This window comes from Cupressus sempervirens, chromosome 5 (assembly GCF_028749045.1).
Source record: "Cupressus sempervirens isolate cs-2001-9-10 chromosome 5, ASM2874904v1, whole genome shotgun sequence".
Taxonomy (NCBI): Eukaryota; Viridiplantae; Streptophyta; class Pinopsida; order Cupressales; family Cupressaceae; genus Cupressus; species Cupressus sempervirens.
In genome coordinates, this window is record NC_143122.1 from 960,552,066 (window position 1) to 960,577,556 (window position 25,491).

Sequence of the window (25,491 nt, forward strand, 5' to 3'; positions counted from 1 at the left end):
TTACTATTAGCAAATTCGAGTATGGATTTGTTTTTTGCATATATACACACACATATTTTAACAAAACATATGATTTTGTATGGATGAACCCAAAACGAATCCAAACACAAGCCCAAAAAATTTAGATGAATTTTGAACCTAGAATTCGAACCCACATCTGTATCGGAATCCCAAACTGGCAACTTAGGAAAAAGATGGAGGAAAAAGTGGGAGCAACTCAAACAACTTTGACCTTTCCAAACTAAGAAAGATAAATTATTGGATTACATGTCATAAGGGTTTGTAAATTGAATTACATGTAATTACACAATTTGATGCAATACAATCTCTCCAACCTACAAACATGAAAAGGAAAGTAGGAAGAAAATGGAAGGGAATTGAAACAATCCTGGGGATTGTTCTAAAGGGCCTTGTACTTGGCAGTGCTATCTCGGATCACAGGGTTGGGAGTTCCTGTATTTCATGGCACTGCATTCACCTTGATAATCATTGTGTTGTGTCTTTTGATAGCCTCTGACTTTCTTTGATAAATTATTTGTTGTCATTTGAAAACTTGATATGATCAAGCTTTTTCTCATTTGAAATCCTTCTTGATGGTATCTGGATGTAAACTTCGAACAACTTTCCGTTAGCACCTTTAACTTCCTTTTTGAGTGTGAAACAAAGTGCTTGGTGCATTCCCACATGAACATAGGTTCTAGGCCAGGCACTGGGAAAGTGGAGACCTTAATGAATTACTGCTTCTTGAGGATCAAAGCATATCTTCTCGATGGGATGTCTCTATTCTTCGAAGAAGTTTTGACATATCTTGAAGAGTGTGCCATGTTGATGTCATTTTTGTACCACTACATAACATATTAGCAATTGAATATTTGATAGGGGGTATCAAACACACAATTCCTCTGTTGAAAAGTTAATACTTATGAGAACATAAGCAAGAACTCCAATGTTTCTTACACCTGTGGATACTAACTCAATATATCGATGTGATTCGCTGGTAATCACGTAGGTAGCGTTACACTATTCGTTTGAGGATGACTTGGACTTTGGTGGAATGATGGTAATGGTGATTCAGCAAGGCTAGATGATGTTGATGGAGAAGGTGATGGTGATGGAGGTTGAATGTTCTTGTGACTTACAACTTCCTTCTCCAACTCCTAACTACTTGCTATTCTACTCCTACTCCTATGAATGAAATATTAGCAAATGGACGGGGATCGAATCTAATGAAAGTTAACTAGCGGCTCTACCTCCATAGATGCAATGATACAAAAGAAAATGAACTAGTTTACCACACAAGGCTTCCCAACCAGCTGATAGGATGCTAGTGGCCTAGTTATAAATCCCTATCAAACATCTACTAATACTACCATGCAACTATCCATCTACTCTTTATCTTACTTAGCAACTTCTTGAAATGAAACTTACTTTAACAACTTCAAAATAAAAATCTTATTCTAATTAGTGGAAAAACTATACAACAACACCAAAAGCTCTTAATCACCATGCAAGTCACAACAATGAGAAAGAAAAGTGATTTTCACATTATTTTAGCAACAATTTTCTCCAACATAACTTTGTTACAAATGAGAGCAAAATGGCCTTATATAGAGGCTCCAAATTACAATGAATGGCCGAGATTAAGAGGCAAAATCAAGGGCCAAGATTATATCTTACAAACCCTAATTAGGGTTACCATTATTCAACCGATTACATGAGGGCACCGACTTTGTGGGCCAACGAGAAAATTACAATAATTTGTCAACCAATGAGAACATAGGACACTTGGCATGATTTGATTGCATGCACATGAAAGTGCCACGTCATCAACCTTATCTTATAAATTTATTCAATCCTTGAGATAAGGTGAAGCCTTGGATGCTTGAGCTTGTCCTTAGAAACTTTCTTATCACCACTCAAACTTTCTTGTACTTGATGTCCTGACCCTGAAAAGATGAGGTCTTCATGCACTTGGGGTAATCTTGCCTTGGCCTTGATGGCCTCCTTAGATGTGAACTTCTTTGCAACTTGAGAGCCTTGCTTTTGGCCACTACCTTGAAATCGAACTTAACCTCTCCCATTATCCTCGCCTTCCTTAACCTTCTCAGTCTTCCAACCTTCCCATTCGAATCCAACCAAGCTAGCTTGCACAAATAGCCAAGCCTTGCCTAGCCTCAAATATTTTCAAATCTCTTCTAGTAATCCACTCTTTCTTGAAATTGTGGGGCTTCTTGAATCTCAATCTTCAATCAAATTTTCCCTTTACCTGATTTCATTCTTCACCAACGCTTGCACTTCAACCTTTGCTGGCTTGCAATCAAATAGAAGGGCTAGGACCACATGTGGAATTGCTTCTAGTTTTGCACTGCCCTAAGTTGTGATTCTAGATTTTCACTTATAATTCTAGCCCAATCAAATTTTCCCTTTCCATTTGCAATTTCATCAATAAATTAATACATCCAATTCTCGAATTGCATACCTTGTGAGACGCCCATGACTTAGTTGAGCAGCACAATGAGGTCGCCATACTCTGATTTGAAGTTTGATTGGGTGAACCTTCATGCCTTGGTGACTCCCTTCTTGCCTTCATGTATCCAATTCTGTTTTAGGAGAGTGAAGTAGGCATCTTGATTATCCTGGTGGAACTTGGCAGCTTGATCCATCATTTGTCTCTCAATTGTATCATGTTTACTGTACTGATATTGGTATTGGTAATTTGTTTCATTTTTGAGAAGAAGGTGGTTTTGGGCATCATATCCTCTTTGTCTTTCTTAGTATTTGTTCACTTAGAGTTCTTGCTTGCACTAACATCTACCATCCTAAACATTTATTTCTGCCCGGTCGTTCTAAGTGAGATGAACTACCCTTATCGATCTTAAACCTTTTTTCTATCAGTGGATTCTAACTTATTTCTGCCTTGCTAAGTCCTATCACTACACTTATCAATCTCCAATCTTCAACCTAGGGGTGTGACTACCACTTATTTCTGTCCCTCCATTACCTTAGGATGAACTACACTTATATCTCCCAACTTCATTCCTAAGGTGGTCTAGCGTATTTCTACCTCGCCAAATGTCTTATCATGGATTCTACACTTATCTCTCCAATCTTCAACCTGTAGATGGGATGATGAAGTGTTGGATGATGAATGCAAGAAGATGCAAGAGAAACAAAACCAGACAAGAACAAGGAGCGAAATCCGCTTAAGGACCACCTTTTAGCTCTATAATGAATTGAATTCACCTTTACCAATAGCAGGGTCTTCTTTGAAGTTCGGATCAGACTTGAGAATTTCAAGCCCTTTGCAAATAATGATGCCCTAGCTAGAAAAATCCAAATTTTTTCCTCTTGAGATTGCCCATACATGTGCCAAAAAATCAAACTTCAATCATATATTTCCTTTTCCAAACAATACTACCTAGATCTAATGCAAAATTGCAGCTCCTCAAGAAAATCAGACCTCCACAAATTTCACCTCCACAAAGTTCGGCTCCACAAATTTCACCTAGGGCAAAAATCGCAGCTCTCTATGGAAGAAAAAATTAGACGTCAAACATGAAAATCTGCTCCTTGCAAAAATCGCTACGTCTGATAATGTTCTCCCTTTGCAAAGAAAAATTTCCACAATGGAAGAAGGCTGCCTCAAAACCGCCAAAGAAAGGAAGAGGCTTGCTTGTGGAATGAGAAATGAAGGGAGGGGGAGGCCTTCTTATACCCAACTCCACACATTCCTCCTAGCTGGCCGACTAGCCCTGGGAGAGAGAAAATTTAATTAGTGCACAATTCTGGCCCAGATTAAATGCCAAACTAAAAATTAATTTTGCCATAGTGAAATTTTGCATTTTAATTGCTAGTTAAGACCAAAAAATTGAAAAAATAAAATTTATAAAGCCTTGGAGATGCTGAACATTTTCATTTAATGGCATTTTAGTAATTAAAATATCATTTAAAATCGGACTTAGCAAGCTAAAATCATTTTTTCAATTTTAATTTACCAAGTTCTTAAAAGCTTTTAAAATCTTCAAGGCAAATTTAGCCTATTTAACACCAATTTTTGTAGTTTAATCCAAAATCGATTTTGCAATGCAATTTTAATTTTTTAACAAAAATAAATAATTTCTCTAAAATCTATAATCGATTTTCCTAATTCAATTTGACCATTACAAAATCAAAATTTTCACGAAAAATTGAGATTTCTGAAACAATTAAATCTAAAAAAATTATTTTGAAAATGCTAAAGATTACATAATTACATCTAGTTTTCAAAATAAAACCCAAAATTTTGTAAATTTATCCTGCCAAGTATAGTCCAAATTATCGAGAAAATGTTGTCTTTGAAATTTGTTCAGCCTAAGGATATAATTACTAGTTCCAGAAAATCAAGTTAAAACTGGGTGAAAAACAAATCTACCCATCCCTCTTGACCTGAAGGCATCCAAGGCGTAAAATTTTCTAAAATTGGAACTTTTTGGACAACTTCAAAAAATATTTGCCAAGGCAACTGAAAAAATTCCGAGAATCCGTAAAAACTGCCAAGGCTTGCCCGAAAAAGGGGGTCCCCAAAATTATTGGGGCGATGGTGTGAAATCCTCACAACACGCTGCAACATGCCGATGAAAACATCTTCCAATGAAATTGGATCAATGAAAACGTTGGGACTTTACAATGATGAATCCATAAGGGATGAGTGTTTGAAGTGTGAATTAGATACTTCTGGAACACATATGATGGCTGAAAATGAATCGGAAAGCATATGTATTTAGATGGAAAGGGCTAAAGTCAGACTTAGAAGAATGGATTACATGTGGGCAATGATGGGTTTTTGTGTAAATGCTTTGAGGAATGAAGGTTGGGCACATTCGGAATGCATGCAAATGATGATTTTTGACATTTAAAGAGTGACCTTTAGTAAAAACTGTGTTCTCAAGATGCAATTACATTTGAAGTGATTTACATGTAATTGTGACATGCAATTGGGTTCAGAGGATGCAAATGCGTGTAAGTGGGAATGAAGAATGAGATTACATTTAAGTGTGGATGAAGGGTGTGATTATATGTAATCGCATGTGGAGAATGAGATGCAAAGTGCCATGACATGTAATGATGGATGTGGAATGAAAAGATGCACTTGCATGAAATAGTGGAAGGTGGAGTGAAGTGAAACACACTTAAGATCTTGGGAAAGAAATTGCAACTTCTTCCAAAAGAAGAAAAACAAGAAAGCAAACAAACAATGAAAACAATGAAAACAACCATAAAACAAACCAATACCTTTGATTTTAGACTCAAACATGTCAATAAGCAAGTTGCTTTCATGTGCAAATTCGAATTTTGAGTTTGGGGAAAATCCAAGTGTGAGAAAATGAGAGTTTTCATCGTATTTAAAGGCAAAATGCACTTTTCATGGCATATCTATGAACAAGTGTGCAACATCACGCTAAAATATGCAACAAAATACCAAGATAAGCTTGAATAAATGAGCAAGTTTCAAAATCTCTATTTGGAGATTAAAGAGCCAAAATAACAAGATTTATAGACTTTGAAGACCAATTCTTTCTCAAATCTGGGTTTTCAAACAATAATAGACTTCGTCAATCTTGCACGTTTTGATCATTAATGTGCAATGAATGGTCGTTTTGCATAAGAACCTCTAAAAATGTGGTCTCATTCATTCCTTGAATACACAAACTATTTTTTCGCAAAATGCCCAAGTAGAAGCCATTTTTTATAAAAAAATGCAGCCTCAAGAAGCCGTGACATTAATCGGTTTTGACATTTTAGGGAAAAAACATGATTGCCAACAGCAAAAATAAGGATTTAAACCTCAGAACGACTCATCTTAAAGCCAAAACATGATAAAAAATTCCGAGAAATGGACATTTATTGGCAAAACTTGGCTTCAAAATGCCATAAAATGCATTGTTATTGCAAGAAATACGACGTTTAATGCATGAGAATGCAAAAAGATGCAAAAGCGACCCTAGTTGGAGAGATTTTGAGCCACACAATAGGCAAATTTGGGCTTTTTTGATGAAAAATGTGTTCTTGGAGTAGGAAAACAACAAGTTTCCGTTGAATCTTCAAATTCGGGTTCACCTTTTGCAAATACATGAAATACATCAAAACACATTCTCTAGGAGAAATTCCATGTTTTAAAATGCATGTGTTTTTTCCTTTTCATGCCAAACACACTCTTGAGGAATGTTTGCATATTTTAAAATGTGTCTTTTGTGAAAAACACACTCTTGGTGTGCAATTACACATTTTAGAAACATGCATGGTGCAGGAGCACCTAGTTAGGCTAAGTGTGAAACCTAGGTATTTCTTTATTTTTGGCTTGTAGTGATGCTAGCCACATCACTATTCTAATAATAGGTCCTATGTGGTCCTTAGGTGTGTTTACGAGACTTGGCAAGACCCAAAGTGACCAAGTTGCTAGAAGTTGCCGACTATTGTCAACTAGGTGACTTAGGTCCGGAAAAGGCTAAAATGGTCTAGAAAGGTTCCAATGGCTTTGAATTGTTTATTTGAAGTCATTTTATGCATATTATATGTCTACTTTGTTTTTGTGCCAAATTTGGAGGTCTAACTCCATGTAGAACAAAAGTTGCTGAAATGTTGTCATGTTGTCATGACAACATTTTCTTGCAAAAAGCAACTTTTTGGCATTTGTGTGTTTAGAAAGTCCTAACTGTTTAGAACAGTTATGGAACTGATGGAGGAGCCTTTAAAAACGTGAGGACAGCCATTTTCAAGGGGTTGGACAAGTTGGTTTTGCATTTTGTACGAATTGAGCAAGTATTTTGTTGCCGGTTTTATGCATTTGAAGGCATTTTTAATAGAGGAGGATTGAATGGCCTGATTTTTGTGTTGGAAAAGTTCTGAAATATTGTTTTTAATCTTTTTGTAGTGTTGATTTGATCATTTTAATTCGTTTGCATTAGTGTAGAAAAATCTTTTTGTTCTTGGCAAGTTGCTGATCTGAACAGGGCTGCACTTAGAAAATGGGATCTTAGGGCCACTTCCCACCATTGGAAACCTCTGGTATTTTGGGATTTGGAACTAGGATCCATGTACATTATGTATCAAGAAGGAGGGCCCTTGAAAGCATCAGCAAGCATTTTTAAGGTGATGCCCTAGGCAAGCCAAATGCAACTTGGCTAGGAATCACAGTTGGAAAATGAGTTATGGAGAGGATTGAGTGTACAAATACCTTAATCCGGCTGCACAACGAGTAATGAGAAGGTCTAACCTTGCTCCAGTCCAAAGGAGAGGTCTTGGAAAGGTGTCTAAGGTGGTTTTCCATCACAACAGCGATAAAGCACTTGAAATCCTCATTTTTGGCCTAAAACTGTACTTTCATTGTACGGAAAGTTTGGAGGCTAGAAAATTACAGAATCTTGAAGTACTCTAAAAAGGGTATCCAAAAATATAATTTTTTTGTAGGGTTGTTAAGAAGTTTTTCAAGAAATCTTGTTTCCAGCTATTTAGGAGGGTTAATTCCTAGTAGCTTTTTTGGAGCAATTTGGTGTATCTTCCCTAGTAGATTGAATGCGCCTATGAAATCAGCATTGTTTAGGGTCATGGATGTTAGAAGGAGTCTAAAAAAACCCTAGATGAAGAACTGGTACCCTTGGAGCTATAGATGGACTTGAGGGTTAATAGCGGACTGGAGCCGGCTAGTAAGAAATTTGATGTTACTTTGTTGGTGTACCCCCAACTGAAGGATTAGGATCTCTTGAGCAAGGTCCTAGTAATTATAGGGTGTGAAGAAGCCCTAGTGAGTCTAGTGAATGACCTAAGGTAGCCCTGAGAGAGAGCTTGGGGTTTGGAAGCAAGGTTGGGGTGTTACATCAGAGTGGTATCAGAGCCTAGTTAAAGATTTGGGAAAGGTAGTTAATGTTGGAAGCCGCTGAAGAATCAGTAGGAGAATCCATGATGGTGACAAATGTGGAGTTAGCTAAAGAAGTTGATGAGCAAAGGCAAAGAAATCAGCTTCTTGAAGAAGCACTAGAAGAGGTGAAGCAAAAACTAGATGCAGTTGTAGAGGCAGCCAAGAAAAGAGATGAAGAAGAAGATGGGAATGGTAAAAAGGTAGCAGAGGAAGATATTGTACCTGAACTTGATCCTATCTTGCAAGAAGAGCCCTTCTTGAAGGCAATCAAAGCCTTAGGAGGTAAAGCTTTGGAAGGAGTGCCACTTTTCAGTGGTAAGATGGATATTGATGCAGTTATGGATTGGTTAGAGGGTATGGAGAACCACTTTGAGTGTGAGGGTATCTCAGAGGCACAGAAGGTTAAGGTTGCTAAGTCAAGGCTTAGAGGCTCAGCCTTAACATGGTGGAAGTATGTACAAGATGAAAGAGTCAGCATGGGCAAGAATCCAATTGCAAATTGGAGTGCTATGGCAAACAAAATCAAGGAGAACTTCCTACCTGAAGACTTTGAGATCCAACTCCATAAAAAGAGGCAAGGAGTGAAGCAAAAAGATCTTGATGTGACCTCCTACACTGAAGAATTTCAGAGGTTGTGTTTGAGATCCAAGAAGCAAGAAGAGGAGTCACTCAAGGTGGCAAGGTATCTTGGTGGCTTGAAGTGGAACATTCAAGAGGAGCTTAGCTTATGGGCCCCTACCACTATCCAAAGATGTCATCAACTAGCTTTGAAGGTAGAAGAAAAGAACAAGAGGAAAGGAGATTCTAACTTCAAAGATAGAGGCAAAGGCAGAAATCAGAAAAATCAAAGAGGAGGCTACCAAGGCAAAGGTAGTGATCAAAAGAGCCAAAGTGAAAGCAAACCCATGGAGCAAACTATTGACCACTCTTCAAGAGGTGGTTATAATAGAGGGAGAGGCAATCAAGGAGGATCAAGTAGGGGTAGAGGAGGTAGGAGCAGCTCTTACTTTGCAACAATGAAGTGTTACAATTGTGGTCAACTAGGCCATCCTGCCTATAGGTGCCCGGACAAACCCTCTTCCTCAAGCCAAGATAAAAGGCTAGCATATGCACAAGAAGATAATAGAAGTTGCAAGGATGTTGACATAGACCATATTGAGTCTGAAAAAGGTGAGAACCTCATGTTTAGGAGGGTGCTGATCAAGCAACCAGCTTCTAATGAGCCTAGACATAGAAGGGCATTGTTTAGGATCAAGTGCAAGATCTTAGGAAATGTATGCAAGGTGGTGGTTGATTCTGGATCAACTGATAATGTAATATCAGAGGAGGCTGTTACAAAGCTCAAACTAAAGAAGATACCTCATGACAACCCTTACAAAGTCACATGGCTTAACAAAGGGCAAAGCATCCTAGTGAATGAACAAGCATGGGTGGACTTCTCAATTGGAGGATATAAAGACCGCTTATTATGTGATATTTTGCCAATGGATGCTTGTCATCTTTTGCTAGGGAGACCTTGGCAATTTGATAGGGAAGTGGTCTATGATGGCAAGGAAAATACCATAACATTTAAGAAAGGAAGCAAGACCTTCAAAATTCAGTCATTGTTAGAAGGGGATGAACCACAGTCCAAGGTGCCTAATGTGCTGCTATGTGGAGAGAAAGAGTTTATTAGAGACCTCAAGCATGAGGAGAGCCAAGGATTTGCAGTCATACTAAAGGCTGCAAGTGAAGAAAAGCTAGTCCAAGAACCTTTACCAGCAGAGGTACAAGAGTTGCTTGTAAAGTATAAGGAGATTGATAGTGATGGTACACCAGCTACCCTACCACCAAGAAGAGTTATCAGCCATCAAATTGACTTTGTTCCAGGTGCCTCACTACCTAATAAGGCAGCTTACAAGTTAACCCCAGATCAGAACCTTGAAGTGGCAAGACAAGTCCAAGAGTTGATGGACCAAGGTTTGATCCAAAAGAGCATAAGCCCTTGTGCAGTCCCGGTGGTTTTGGCATCCAAGAAGGGAGGAAAATGGAGGTTGTGTACTGACTCAAGGGCCATTAACCGCATTACAATCAGGTATAGGTTTCCTATTCCAAGAATTGAAGACCTTATGGATTGTCTAGGAGGTGCTATGTATTTCACTAAGCTGGACTTGAAAAGTGGGTATCACCAAATTAGAATAAAGGAGGGAGATGAATGGAAGACAGCATTTAAGACTACTGATGGTCTTTATGAATGGCTTGTGATGCCATTTGGTCTTTCCAATGCCCCTAGCACCTTCATGAGGCTCATGAATGAAGTGCTCAAAGACTGCACAGGCAGATTTGTGTTGGTGTATTTGGATGATATCCTCATCTACAGCAAGACCAAAGAGGAACATGTCAAGCATGTAGAAGCGGTTTTGAAGAGGCTTCATGAGGAGAAGCTATCTATCAACCTTGAGAAGTGTGACTTCTTCAAGCAAGAGTTGGTGTATCTAGGCTTTGTGGTGTCTAAAGGAACTTTGAAGATGGACAAGGAGAAAGTTGCTGCTATCCTAAGTTGGCCTACACCTACCACATCTAGTGAGGTAAGAAGTTTCCACGGTTTGTCTCAATTTTATAGGAAGTTCATTAGGAACTTTAGTGGTATTTGTGCACCATTTCTTGATACCATAAAGGGGGGAGTCAAGTGCAAGTTTAGGTGGACTTTAGAGGCTGAAAAGTCATTTGATATGTTAAAAAAACAAGTAGCTACTCAACCCATCCTAAAATTGCCTAGCTTTGAAAAGTTGTTCACCTTAGAATGTGATGCAAGTGGCCTAGCAGTGGGTGGGGTGTTGAGTCAAGAAGGTAGACCAGTAGCCTTCTATAGTGAAAAGCTAAATGAGGCCAAGAAGAAATACTCATCCTATGATCTAGAATTGTATGCCTTAGTCCAGTGTCTTAGGAAGTGGAGACACTATTTGTTGCCAAAAGAATTTGTTGTGTTTACAGATAATTAAGCTCTTAGCTACATCAACACACAGGAGAGGTTGAGCAACAGGCACTTGAAGTGGATGGAATATTTGCAGGCCTTCACCTTTACAATCAAGCATAAGAAAGGACAAATGAACAAGGTTGCTGATGCATTAAGTAGAAGGGTTTTAACAGTCCAAGAGATTCAGCTCCATAGCATTGGAGTGGAGAGTTTTCAGAATCTTTACAAGAATGATGAGGACTTTGCTGAAGCCTATAAGGTATGCATGGATTTTGGAAACCACTTTCATAGCAGATTTTCAGAATACACTTTTCAAAATGGGTTGCTATTTAAGGGTAACCAGTTGTGTGTACCAAGAGGTTCCATGAGAGAGAACCTAATACAAGAGAAGCATAATGGCAGCTTGAGTGGGCATTTTGGTATCAGCAAGACAATAGAACTAGTGCAAAGGTTCTATTATTGGCCTAAATTGGTCAAAGATGTAACCAAGTATGTGGAGCAATGTATGGTGTGTATGAAGGCAAAAGGAGGAATGAGCAATGCAGGTCTTTACCAGCCCTTACCAATTCCTTGCAGACCATGGGATTGTGTAATTATGGATTTCATTGTTGGTTTGCCTAAAACTAAGCAAGGGTATGATAGCATTTATGTTGTTGTTGATAGATTCAGTAGAATGGGACATTTCATTCCATGTAAGACAACTAATGATGCAAGTCATATAGCTCATTTGTTTTTCAAAGAGGTTGTAAGGATTCATGGACTTCCATTAAGCATTGTGTCGGATCGAGATGTGAAATTCATGAGTCACTTTTGGAAGACTTTATGGAAGAAGCTTGGCACTAACATGTCTTTTGGTTCAGCTTACCATCCTCAAATTGATGGTCAAACTGAGGTGGTTAATAGAACTTTAGGTAACCTTCTTAGGTGCCTAACTAAGGAGTATGGTCAGACTTGGGATGTTATCATCTCACAAGCAGAATATGCCTACAATGATAGCAAGAATAGGACTACCGGAAAGAGTCCTTTTGAAATTGTTTATGGCATGCACCCAAGAGGTGTGTGTGAACTAAGGTGTCTTGGAAACATGGATCAGATTAGTGGTCAAGCTGAAGACTTTGTACAAACCATGAAGGAGATTCAGGAGCAAGTCAAGAAGACTATTCAAGACAACACTCTAAAACTCAAAGCCAAGGTGGATGAAAAGAAGAAGGATGTTCAGTTTGCTGTTGGGGACTATGTGATGGTCCATTTGAACAAAGCAAGGCTTCAAAAAGGCATTCCTACTAAGTTACAGATGAAGAGGGTAGGGCCTTGCAAAATATTGGCTAAATATGGAGCAAATGCCTATAAGGTAGATTTACCTTCTGATTTGGGCATATCCCCTATTTTTAATGTGCAAGACTTGGTGGCATACAAAGGTGACCCATCTCAGCTCAGTCCCGATGTTCATGAAGATCTTGAACTTGCTTCAACACCTACAAACAACAAGTTGGAGGTAGAAAAGGTGTTAGATTCAAGGGTAAAGAAGACTACAAGGCACAAGGTTTACATGGAACACCTCATCAAATGGAAGGAGAAACCAATTTCAGAGGCTACATGGGTTGCTGAGACAGAGTTCAAGAAGGTTGGCATACCTCTAGATTTGTTGCAAACTGATCCACCTTGAGTTCTTTGTTGGAGGGGGGAGTATGGTGCAGGAGCACCTAGGTAGGCTAAGTGTGAAACCTAGGTATTTCTTTATTTTTGGCTTGTAGTGATGCTAGCCACATCACTATTCTAATAATAGGTCCTATGTGGTCCTTAGGTGTGTTTAGGAGACTTGGCAAGACCCAAAGTGACCAAGTTGCTAGAAGTTGCCGACTATTGTCAACTAGGTGACTTAGGTCCGGAAAAGGCTAAAATGGTCTAGAAAGGTTCCAATGGCTTTGAATTGTTTATTTGAAGTCATTTTATGCATATTATATGTCTACTTTGTTTTTGTGCCAAATTTGGAGGTCTAACTCCATGTAGAACAAAAGTTGCTGAAATGTTGTCATGTTGTCATGACAACATTTTCTTGCAAAAAACAACTTTTTGGCATTTGTGTGTTTAGAAAGTCCTAACTGTTTAGAACAGTTATGGAACTGATGGAGGAGCCTTTAAAAATGTGAGGACAGCCATTTTCAAGGGGTTGGACAAGTTGGTTTTGCATTTTGTACGAATTGAGCAAGTATTTTGTTGCCGGTTTTATGCATTTGAAGGCATTTTTAATAGAGGAGGATTGAATGGCCTGATTTTTGTGTTGGAAAAGTTCTGAAATATTGTTTTGAATCTTTTTGTAGTGTTGATTTGATCATTTTAATTCGTTTGCATTAGTGTAGAAAAATCTTTTTGTTCTTGGCAAGTTGCTGATCTGAACAGGGCTGCACTTAGAAAATGGGATCTTAGGGCCACTTCCCACCATTGGAAACCTCTGGTATTTTGGGATTTGGAACTAGGATCCATGTACATTATGTATCAAGAAGGAGGGCCCTTGAAAGCATCAGCAAGCATTTTTAAGGTGATGCCCTAGGCAAGCCAAATGCAACTTGGCTAGGAATCGCAGTTGGAAAATGAGTTATGGAGAGGATTGAGTGTACAAATACCTTAATCCGGCTGCACAATGAGTAATGAGAAGGTCTAACCTTGCTCCAGTCCAAAGGAGAGGTCTTGGAAAGGTGTCTAAGGTGGTTTTCCATCACAACAGCGATAAAGCACTTGAAATCCTCATTTTTGGCCTAAAACTGTACTTTCATTGTACGGAAAGTTTGGAGGCTAGAAAATTACAGAATCTTGAAGTACTCTAAAAAGGGTATCCAAAAATATAATTTTTTTGTAGGGTTGTTAAGAAGTTTTTCAAGAAATCTTGTTTCCAGCTATTTAGGAGGGTTAATTCCTAGTAGCCTTTTTGGAGCAATTTGGTGTATCTTCCCTAGTAGATTGAATGCGCCTATGAAATCAGCATTGTTTAGGGTCATGGATGTTAGAAGGAGTCTAAGAAAACCCTAGATGAAGAACTGGTACCCTTGGAGCTATAGATGGACTTGAGGGTTAATAGCGGACTGGAGCCGGCTAGTAAGAAATTTGATGTTACTTTGTTGGTGTACCCCCAACTGAAGGATTAGGATCTCTTGAGCAAGGTCCTAGTAATTATAGGGTGTGAAGAAGCCCTAGTGGGTCTAGTGAATGACCTAAGGTAGCCCTGAGAGAGAGCTTGGGGTTTGGAAGCAAGGTTGGGGTGTTACATCAATGCACATGACTTGCCCATGCAAAACACACTCTTAGAGTGCCATTGCAGATTTTAAAAATATGTCAGATGCCCTCAAGGTGCAAAATGCACTCTTGGAGGAGCATTGCATATTTAAAAAATATGATATTGATAAGCCATTTAGTGCAAAATGCACTCTAGAAGGGTGATTGCACATTTAAGAACTTGAATATGTATGTCTCACTCTAGGAGGCTCATTGCATATTTTAAGTTAAAGGCATTTACATACTTTTAATTCAAAAATGCATTCTCTAGGAGCATTTGCATATTTTACTTGCAAATGGGTTAAAAGACATGTTTGCATTTAAGGGATCAATTAAGCACATTTTAATTTAATTTTTGAAGAAATATCACTTAATTGAGTCATAAATAATATTTAGATTATACATTTTAACATATAATATGCAAGTACCATTCAAAAAGTAATATTTACTAAGATATGATTTAAAACACAAAAATTAAATCAAACTATATAGGTAATATAGTCACTTAAGTGAAAAATTAAAAAACAACTCAACTTAAAAATATAACATAAAGTGCATTATAATACTTTAAGTGAAAAATTTCAACTTTAAAATATAACGTGATAACTTAAATTATGCAGTTGCACCTAGAGAGTCCACCTTTTGGGCACTAAAATGATCATTTCTTTTGATTGCTAACATCGCTTAAGTCCCTAAGATTGAATCAAAGGAAAATGCAAAATCAATGATTAGAGCAAAACCAAAAGACCAAAAGCTAACAAACACACACTCAAAATGCGATAAAGGACTTTGAAGAATTCAAAAATCAACCATAGGCCCAACAAATAGAAAAAAGTCTTGACGAAAGCCTTCAGTAAAAGAGTTCATTATGCAAATTGGAGTCAATTGATTGATCAATGATATCCAATTAAATAATGAATTAACTTATAGAAAAACTAAACTAAGTTGATAATGTTTTATACTGTTACCTACTTTTTGTGGTGACAAAATGTAAGACAACAGATCTTAATCAATGCTCTGTTCAAAGGTACCCATACTTTTCGGCTTTCCCTCACCTTGGAAGGATTAACCACTCTTAGTCCATTAACTAGCAAAATTTATGACGGGCCAATTAATTTGAATCAAACTATCATCTAAATTGTACGGATGTTTGGACAAGTTCACCTGCCATTTCACCGAACTAATGAGTTCTGATATTGAATTCTGAAACCCTGCAATTTCCTTTGGTGGGTGATGTCAACTTCATGGCATGGAGGTATGGTTATGGGAATTCCACACGTGACTCCCAAATCTGATCACAATATTCTGATCGATATAATTTGAATCAAACTATCATCTAGATTGTATGGATGTTTGAACAAGTTCACTTGAGATTTCACTGAACTAATGAGTTCTCTGATATTGAATTCTGAAACCCTGCAATTTCCTTTGCTGGGTGATGTCAACTTCATGGCATTGTGGTACGGTTATGGGAATTCCACATGTGACTCCCAAATTCGGTCACAATATTCTGACTCCCAAATTTGAATCGAACTATCACCTAGATTGTATGGATGTTTGGCAAAGTTCACTTTGGATTTCAGTGAACTAATGAATTCTGATATTGAACTCTCTATTCTGCTACAGATTCTCCGTAAGTCTTCCTCGTCTTGGAAGATGCATTTATTCCATAAGCTAGACTAAAGCGACTTGCTGTAATCTAATTTCCAGCCTTGGAGCATTTCTTTAAGACAGACTGGGAACGTGATTTGCAAATGCAGTTTACTCAAGACAAAAGCCCAACATTCTCTAGAGAAGGCAGTGGAATAATAGATGATTTGGTTGTTTCCCCATTTTTTCCCCATAACAAGCATTTGAAAGGATTAGTGAAGCCAATTTTACCAATTTTGTTCACAGTGAGAATTCTCCCCCTGAAACCAACCTCTCAAGAGAGTCAGCCTTTGGTAGGCATTGCCTGCTGCAACACAACAGAAAAGGCCATACTCTTCTTCAAGTTCTTCCAACAACTTATACCCTATTTTAACACTGCTTACCACTCTTTGCACCATTCCAGACAAGTGCATTTTGTTATCCAGAAAGGAGAAGCCTGCTTTCTTTCAATATTTTTCTGAATTTCTCCTCAAGGTCAAGTGGCGAATTCAAATCTCTAGCATCTTCCACTGCCATGAATCTCCCCCATTATCCCTTCTCAGCTTTAGGAAATCCACTATCTTCATATGCCAATGCTCTTCTAGAATCTTTTTCAGCTCGAAATTGTAATTATCAAAAGACAAAACTTTGAAATCCTCCCAACAGTCATTCCACAATGAAGCAAATATGCGATGTCTAATCCTCCAAGTGACATGCTTCATTATCGCTAATTTGCAAGCTACCATGAAAAATTCTATATTGCTGAACCCATTGGAGGGTTTCTAATGGTTAAGATTTTATCATGAGCCTGGCTATCCATATATGCTTGTAATAGTTTGACCCACTTCTGATTTAGTTTTGCATACATACTCTAGATGAGATTTGTGCCTACCGCTTCATTCATGACATTCCACCTTTTGGTTCCTGCCCCTCTAGCTCTCTTTAGCTTGTGAATATTTTCCCAAGCAAGCAAGTGAATTTTATTTGTCCTATGATTTCTACTCCGAAGGAATTTTCTCATTCTTTGTTCAACTAAGTGAATGATCTTCTCCAAGTTTCTTAAACAATATGTGGAATAAATTTGGAGCGTCAGGATCTCCAATTTCAACATTTGGAGAACTCAACCCGAAGGAGAACTAAATTCAAAGGGGAATCTTGATCCGAAGGGAAACTTGGTCCGAAGGGGAACTCTATCCAAAGGGAATCTCGATCCGAAGGAAAACACGGTCCAAATGGGATCTTGGCCTGAAGGAGAATTCAATCAGAAGGGGAATCTCGATTTGAAGGAGAACAAAATCCGAAGGGATACAGTGCAACAAGGATGCCGTATGAGGGTGTTGGTAGATTGTTGTCCGTGTTCGTACTTGGTTTGAATCAACTGTTCGGAAATTTATCAGAGTTGTAAGTCGTGTTGTTGGTGCTATTTATGAATGAGCAAATTCTAATGTTATCTGCCACACAAGATGATATTAGAACACTAATTGTGCAAGATATATGCCAGAATACAAAAAACAGGGTGAGGGTTGAATCTCACCGAATACAAAATAGCCAAGTAGGGAATATCTTCCACTTCCGAAACAACAAATAATACTGAACTCCAACAAGAATTCGTAGTACAAAGAAATAATTCAAATCATACATACTAACAACTTCCTACATGCCACACATAAATACCCCTTCGGACAAAGCTCTCGAGGGTTTACAAAGTATGCCAACACCGCAAACACCTTCGAATAATTACTTAAAATTAGGCCCCTTTATTAATTAAATCAATTAATTAAATAAGTCCTGACATTATTTAATGCTTAGGACGATTTAATTAATTAACCTACTTAAATATTTTATTAAAAATTGGAGACATTACACCCTCAAGATCCTAACAATCTCTCTTTGTTCTTGTATGGGTGTAATAAAAGAAAAAAAATAAATTTATTATGCTTAGTATCAAGATTAAACTAAGAAGATTGTTTTTCCCTTTTGGGTTGAGATTTATTGGAATAATTGCGAGATAAACATTTCTCTTACAAGAAATGGGCTAAAAGAGTGAATGGAAGCAAGAAAATAATGCCACTAAAATAAATAGCAAATGAAATTGTTTCATCATAAAATCATCGTGAAAGGTAAATTCAATTACTAAAAATGTTTTTTTTTAAAATTATAATAATTTAAAATTATTATAAATGGGTTAACTATTCATCTTTAATTTCATAGATAGGTAGTAGTGTTATGTTTTATGGCTGCGATGTTCTTTTGTTTCATTATGAATGAAGTGTTGTGCATTATATTGAGTAAATTTAGATGGTTTAAATTAAGGGAAACATGTTTATTTAAATTAAGCCAACTATATTTTTATTTAGAAAATAATTCACTTCTTTGAGGACACTGAAAGTTTACAAGTAGGGTAGTGTATTATCATTTTTCACTAAAAATCATGTAAAACCAAATTTCCTCTCCTTTCTCTTTTGGTATGTCAAGATCGGTCAATGTCCCTCTCTTTTGTCCCCATCTTTCTAATTATTGATTTTCTTATACAAGCTCTTGTAGATAATTCTTTGTCGGGGTTTCAGATATTTCTCTACCAGCATTCTTTTCCCTTACTCCCATCTTCTTGCTGGTGGCATCCGTCATGTGGTATGCCCAACTCTGAAACTTAGACATTGCCACCAGTTTATTCCTTCACCTTACCTACCCATTACCTCAAGATGCGATTAATGTGGATTTGATTGCATAACTTCATCGGAGGTGATCTACCACTCAAGCAAACATTATTATGATTTTATTTAGCAATTAGTGGATACCTGCAACATGAGTGGTGAAATATGGTGATATTTGATTTATTGTAGTCATCTAAGCCTTGTGATCCAAATGTGACAGTGAATTCCAAATGCTGATTTCTGCAAGATTTTTTTATCTACTTACTATTAATCGTCTTCAGGAGGGATTTACTATAATATTGGACAATCTCATACCTATTGCTTAGAGCATGTGCTATTCAAAGTGCCACATGCAAAGAAAAAAAACCCTCAAATCTACAATGAACTTTAAGATGGAAGCCCTTTGGTTTATATGTCTGAGGTCAAAACCATAGGATTCACAAGGCACCTTTATGTGGTGGTCAAAAGGTGACTCCATGACTAAAGATTGTGTTTATATTCTAGTTTGTTGGTAGACTGTTGTTAGCGAGTTTGTAATGCACTGAGCAATTTCTTTATACTCAAATATTGCAATATTTACAAGCTATGGTGCTTATACATTTTGTGAAACACTTTCCATATGCCTGGTCTGACATTTTTTTGAATTTGTTTCAATCAAATATTATTATTAACCACATAATATTCACTTCCCCATGTTCATAATAGTTGTGTTACTTGGGGACACATACTAGACCAAAATCAGGTTGTCTCAAGGTGCAAATGTTTCGGGGGATGCAGGGACAGCTCGAAAACACCCCTGATTGTCCTTGAATTTGGATTCTTTTTGGAAACGTTTCTCTTGCATTTCCAAAAGCTCTGTCAATGTTTAGAGATGGCTAGCCATTTCCGGGATTAGTAGGGAACACCTAAACGTACCTTGACCATGTCATGGATGGCTACCTGTCCTGAATGGCAGAAGAATGAAAAAGTTAGTTTGTTTACAAGAAACTAAAAAATAAAATAAAGGGGTGTTCGTCATCTTTCTGACATCTTCTTTGTTAAGCATTATCTTCAAAACTGTGTTTATCACAGTAGAACAAGTGTTAGCAATTATTTTATATCATGAGTTTTTGAGCCATGAGAAGGGCCTTGCTCTAGCACTGGCCTTGTAGGGTTGTCTCATATTTATATGTGTAGTATACAAATCCAAATAGTCAACCAATGTCACAATTCTAAAGAATGAATAGAGTCATGGCCATGACTCTGAATTTGTAGGATTCAAAGAAATCTTTGGACTTGGATATTAAAGAGAAAATCTCAAATTCTGAAATTTCATAAATAAGTTATGCTTTAAAATTGATCTTTGCCCCATCAAGTTCAATTACCCTTGTCTAAACTTTTTGATCAACACTGCAAGCTTCAATAATTATACCTAAATTTTTTTCGTATTCATTTTGAAGTGAATGTTTACTATTTTGCCAAAACTTAAGTAAATTAAATTAGTGGGAGCAAGAGAGATTGGTATATTTGAGATAAATAATTAAGCCAAATAGAAGAACGAAATGAGATGTACAATCTTTGTTGTGGTCGGTCAATAGTACCATTGAAATTTATGCATTAGATTATTCTCATTTATTCTATGATTTGAAAATATCAATTGAATTCCAATATTACATGTTAAGGTTTTACGATGCATAAGATAATTGCCTTACAAATACAATCATATAAATAAGTGAAATTTTCTATATTTTTAAAAATTTCCTTTTTTCTTGTAGGCATCCCTGCCATCCCAGAAAAGTGTTTGTCTCATGTATCTATCCTTGTCACACATCCTCCTGTCCCTATTCTAGTTTGCCTCTGAATTCTAGACACAAATAAATTTAATTATTTATGTTGTAGCTTAAGAAGACGACTCAACACCAAGAACACCACCAAGAAGACGACTCAACACCAACAAAAACCTAGCCGTTGTTGGTGTTGAGTCGTCTTCTTAGCCTAAGAAGAGTCCAAAGAAGACTACACCGGACTAGAAGAAACTGAAGCCCTAGCCCTAGAAAAAGAAAGAGCTCCAATAGCTCCGATTTTTATGACAATAGTCAAAATGGAGAGTCTATGCAGGAGATAGCAACTTTTCCATATGTAGGTGATGGTTGTATAGAATTCTCTTGTGTTGACACTCAGGACTTGGGTGTTAGAAGCGAATTATATGATGTAGATTTGTGTCATAACGATTCTAATTTTTTTGATACCAATGAAGCCAAGCTTGCAGTAGCATGAGATAGAGGTTTTATAGGTGGATGATGTTGGTACTCATGTTTCAAGTACTACTGAGTTATAAGAAAAAGAAATGTGAAAAAAAATCATTAAAAAAGTTGTATTTTTTTATGTTTTTAAGTTGCCCAATTGGGCTGCCCGAATTTTCCAGCCGATTCATGGCGATTCATGCCAAGAAATCATCGATTCGATTCAGCGACTCACAAAAAATCGCCTAGCTTGAATCAAACTGCCAAATTGCATGAATCGCCATGATTCTCATTGGATGCTTGTGAAACTATTTTTTAGACATCAGATACGCTGCATGCATCTATTGTATTTCTGTGTCCTTGGTGAGAGATTTGAAGTACAATTTGATTAATCTGTGACTTTTAAATAAATTGCCCATCCACTGATTTTATTTGTTAGTGATGACTCGTTGAGATATAATAGAATCTATATCCATTCTTTTCTTGTGCAGCCTAGGAATTCATTCAGAGCACAAAGAGGAGGCCACTTTTGTAGTTTGCTAATATGTTGTTGATTTTTCTTTAGTATGCAGGAGATAAGGTTCGTTTTAATGTTCTTCCCATGTAGCTTTGGTTTGTTGTCAATGTTAACCCATTTTTTTCTTGAGTATGAAAACTTATGCACCAAGAAGATTTTCTCTGTTTTGTGCATGGCATAGCTTTGTTTCATGATAATGCATTACACTTCGTATATTCTCTCAGGTCTTTCTTCTTGATGAATGTTATTTGATTTGCTATTCCTAAATATTCCGATAGTGGGAATGCAGTACAATTTAACTTGTAGTTCTTACCAAATTTAATGGGAACTGAAATCATTTATGTGAATGCATCTCTACACTTATTTCGAAAGTTTTATTCTGCATAAAATGCTATGGAAATACATTGTATCCTTATTATGCTAAACTTTATATGTCGCGTTGCAGCACATTATGCCAGAGTTTGATACCCAGTGAGTATACTTATGAGATCATTTTCTCATCAGTGGCTATAATTCTTGGATTCATATTTTTGGCACTTCTTATCGGCAACGTGCAGGTAATGTTGTCTATTTACATACTGAGCCCCTATTTTTAGAGTATTATTTGTCTGATTTCAAATTCTTTTTTACTTGACATCGGTTGGTTTAAGTAACTTGAAAAACAAGATTTTAGTTATATTAGTTACTGAATGTGATTTATTGACCTAATGTCTTCCAATATTTATGCAGCTGAGTATTTTACTAATTACAATATATCATTAGCATCTTGTTAGTGTTTTACTTTATCTCATTTAGGATAACACAAATGGAAAAGCATGAATGCAAAACCTTTCTTTGAATTACAAAGAAAAATTCCCTTGTGACAAAGATATAACCTTTTCACTGTGAACAGTTTTTTATTTATTATGTGATACAAACAGCTTTAAAACAAATGTCTGTCTATCAGGATCTTGGGTAAGGGCACAAGGCTTATTAGCACTTATACAGAATTTTTTTTTTTAATGTCTTTTATTGTGTAGCTAACAACTCAAGCAGTTAACAGGTGCTCACTCGTCTCAACTAAAAGGAGAGGCTATAAACAGTAAGTAAAAAACAGAACTTGAATCGATTAAAGTTTATATATACAAGATATTCTGAAGATGTTTATACAAAGCTACACATCCCAAATCAAGAACTAGTGCAAAATGAGTCTTACAGTAATTATCAAGCAATACAGAGCTCCCTAAATCTAGATATTACAAAGACACATGATTTTTCTTTAACTGCAACTAAAGAAGCAATGCCACGTTGCTTTAGTCAAAGAAAAGGGAGGACAACCAGGGAGAGAACAATAAATCAGATGAATGGCATAGTTAGGGGTGCCACAAGGAAGGTGTCCAGTGCGGCAACTATACTGCAAGGACAAGTTGTACGGTGTGGGCATCCTTCAACAGATATAGAAGTTTGTTTTGTGGAGAACTATGTTAGAAGGACATGATGAAACAATTTTGCTGAAAATGGTTTTATAAACTTTCAAGCAACTGTAATCAGTAGATATCAACACCAATCAATGTGTAAGGAGAGAGGAGGTGAAAGAGAGATGAAAAAAGAAAAGAAGGAATAGCTGCATGGAGAAGGAACAACGAAGCAAGGGAAGCAAACACAATTGGATGTGTAAAGCCAAATTCTAGAACATTGATTATGTCATTGTCATGTCCCCATTTTAAGAGAGAATTTTAATAAGAATTAAATAATAGAATATTGTTAAATGGATAACAAAATCATATATTATAATAGTATTAAAATATAATAATAAGAAACAAGAATAAAATATTATTATAATATTAATATTAATTTAATTGAAATACAAAAAATAAATAACAATAATATGATTTATCTATTATCAATAAAATAAGATAAATAATAATTAAATAGTAATAGATTTACAATGAATAAATAAATCAATCAACTAAAAGAGGTAATATTGTTGAACCTGAAAGTATGTTTCCTTTCTAAATAATATTTATTAATAAGTGATAATAAACATAAAATAAATATGTAAACAAAGAATATAATATAAATTTACTAAATCTAATGAGGTCGAGAGTTACGTAAAACAAGACGTGACTCCTTCAAAATAAGATATAAGAGGGAGAAGAGTTTACTTAAAATACAAGAAGAGAAAAAAGAGAGGAGTTAAAGAAGGATTAATAGAAGGGGAAAGTAATGTGGAGAAAATAAGGGAGTGACTTTTTCAAAAGGCAACAATGATGAAAGAATTTGACTTTTTGAAAGGGTTGTAAATATGAAGGGTTGCGACTTTTCAAATGGATTGTAATTATAAGGGGTTGTGACTTTTCAAATGAATTATGACTATGAAGGGTTGTGGCTTTTTGACAGGGTTCTAATTGTGAAATGTTGTGACTTTTTGAAATGATTGTGATTATCAACAGTTGTGACTTTTCAAAAGAACTATGATAATGAAGTGTTGCAATTTTTTACAATAGTCAATTCTTATATAAATATGAAGGTGACTTATGTGTATACTAAGAAGTGCACATTTAATAACAATGTGTGTGTGTGTGTGTGTGTGTCTGTGTATAAACTTTTTAATGATGATGAAATCATAACCATATATGTTATAATATTATATGAATATATACAAGAGGTATTGGTATATGTATATCCTATTCAACATTTCTTGGTATGGTCTTTGGGAATTGATAGTTGGTCTTGTGTAGGGAGAGGCAAAGTAAATCCAAAGATTGTACTGGTGTCAAGTGCTCTACAACAAGTAAATCCATGCTCTCCCTAGAGTTGAGTTTAGGACAAAGGAAAAGAATCAAGACTTGAACGTGTTAATTGCTAAATGTAATAAAAATTTGGATGCCTAGTTAGAAGCATTACATCTAACATATATTTGCAATAATAAATACTAAGTTGATTCTTTAATCACTCATTAACACAGCCCAACAAATAGGGAGTTTGCATAGGGGATGGAATGATTTGGTCACATTGAGGAAAAGATTCCCAAAATGGACTTCGTTCATGAGGGAGCCTCAAGTAGACTATTTTCATACTTGGGAAGTTTTAATGCTACCATTTTCGTTAGGATTGGTGGTTAGGAGAGGAATGATGAATTAAGGCTTAAGTATGTATTATAAGTCAATTGGTGTTTCTAATTATGGCAATGATAGAGATTTAGGATTTTCTTAGCATGAAACAAATTTAAACCAAACCCTAATTAAGAATTTTGGAGAAAATCAAGTAAGACCCTATTTGGGGTCATTATCCTTCCCACCTAGGTCATCCTGAGAGATCATGAACTAGTGTTGGACATCCATCAATGAGTGAGAAGAGAGCCAGCAATTTCAACATTTATACAAAGAATTTTGTAGAGATAACTGCCTCATCGGAAAAATCTTTTGAGCTATATGATGGAGATGGCTATGAAAAAAGAACCCAAATATGGTACTTTTGTTCTACATGTGTGATATCATGATTTTTTATTCAATGAATTCGGTTGGAGAGGAAAATAAACTATTCAATATAAACTCATTAAAGGTGTATGATATAAAAGATGAAATTAAAATGACTTTGGTGAAGGCTTACCCAAGTATAGTATCTTGTGTTGACTTTCTTATCTTCGCCTCAAGGGATGCGAAATTTTTTAGTGATGGTCCAGTTTGGGAGTTGTATTCAGGAAGAAAAGAGAGTCTAAGTTCAATTTGGGATGATTCCAACAATATAACGCCAAGTATCGAAGTCAATCATACAACTCTTTTCTATGTTTTCAAGAAATTGATGTATCTGTAACTGATTTGGTTACCCCTTGAACATGTATATCATCCGAGAGGGGTACAATGAAGATATAGAAATAGATAAAGACTTTGATCATAGGAAAAATGAGAGGCAATAGCATATTTTCATTTCGTCTCTAAAGGTAAGTTATGTTCATCCATATTTTGTTTCCAAAATATATTCACTTATAAATTAGCTATTGAGTTGAAGGTGATTGATTTAGGTTGAAATTTTCTCACTCTTTGTAGAATAGGTAAGGTGGATAATATTTTGGAGGTGTCTAGGCCTAATGCATGGCTTATTACATCGGTGATTCCTTTTTGGTGAACTTCATCATTTATATGAGCAGGTGTAGTTTATTGCATTAACGACTTACTAGGGATATTATAAATTCCTTGTGGGCTAGATTGAGCAAAATTTTAGATGATTTGTAAAGAGTATGTTTAGCATTTGTGTCCATTCTAAATTTTTGTGTAGCATGTTGATGAACCTTAGAGAACTATTGCAAAATTTGGTTGACCATATTATACACAGTCTGTGATTCAAAGCTGCTGTAACTATTTCTATTA

The 25,491-nt window shown here is 36.3% G+C and overlaps 1 protein-coding gene across 3 annotated transcripts in view; it reads left to right on the forward strand.

Annotated features, from left to right (window-relative positions):
* Positions 1–25,491, forward strand: part of LOC149559147 (putative cyclic nucleotide-gated ion channel 5) — a 275,019-nt gene that overhangs the window by 205,920 nt on the left and 43,608 nt on the right. For all 3 annotated transcript variants that reach the window (XM_089833067.1, XM_089833066.1, XM_089833068.1), the window contains one exon: positions 21,588–21,699. In XM_089833067.1, coding sequence (XP_089689193.1) covers positions 21,588–21,699 — 112 coding nt within the window. The remainder of the gene's footprint in view (positions 1–21,587; positions 21,700–25,491) is intronic.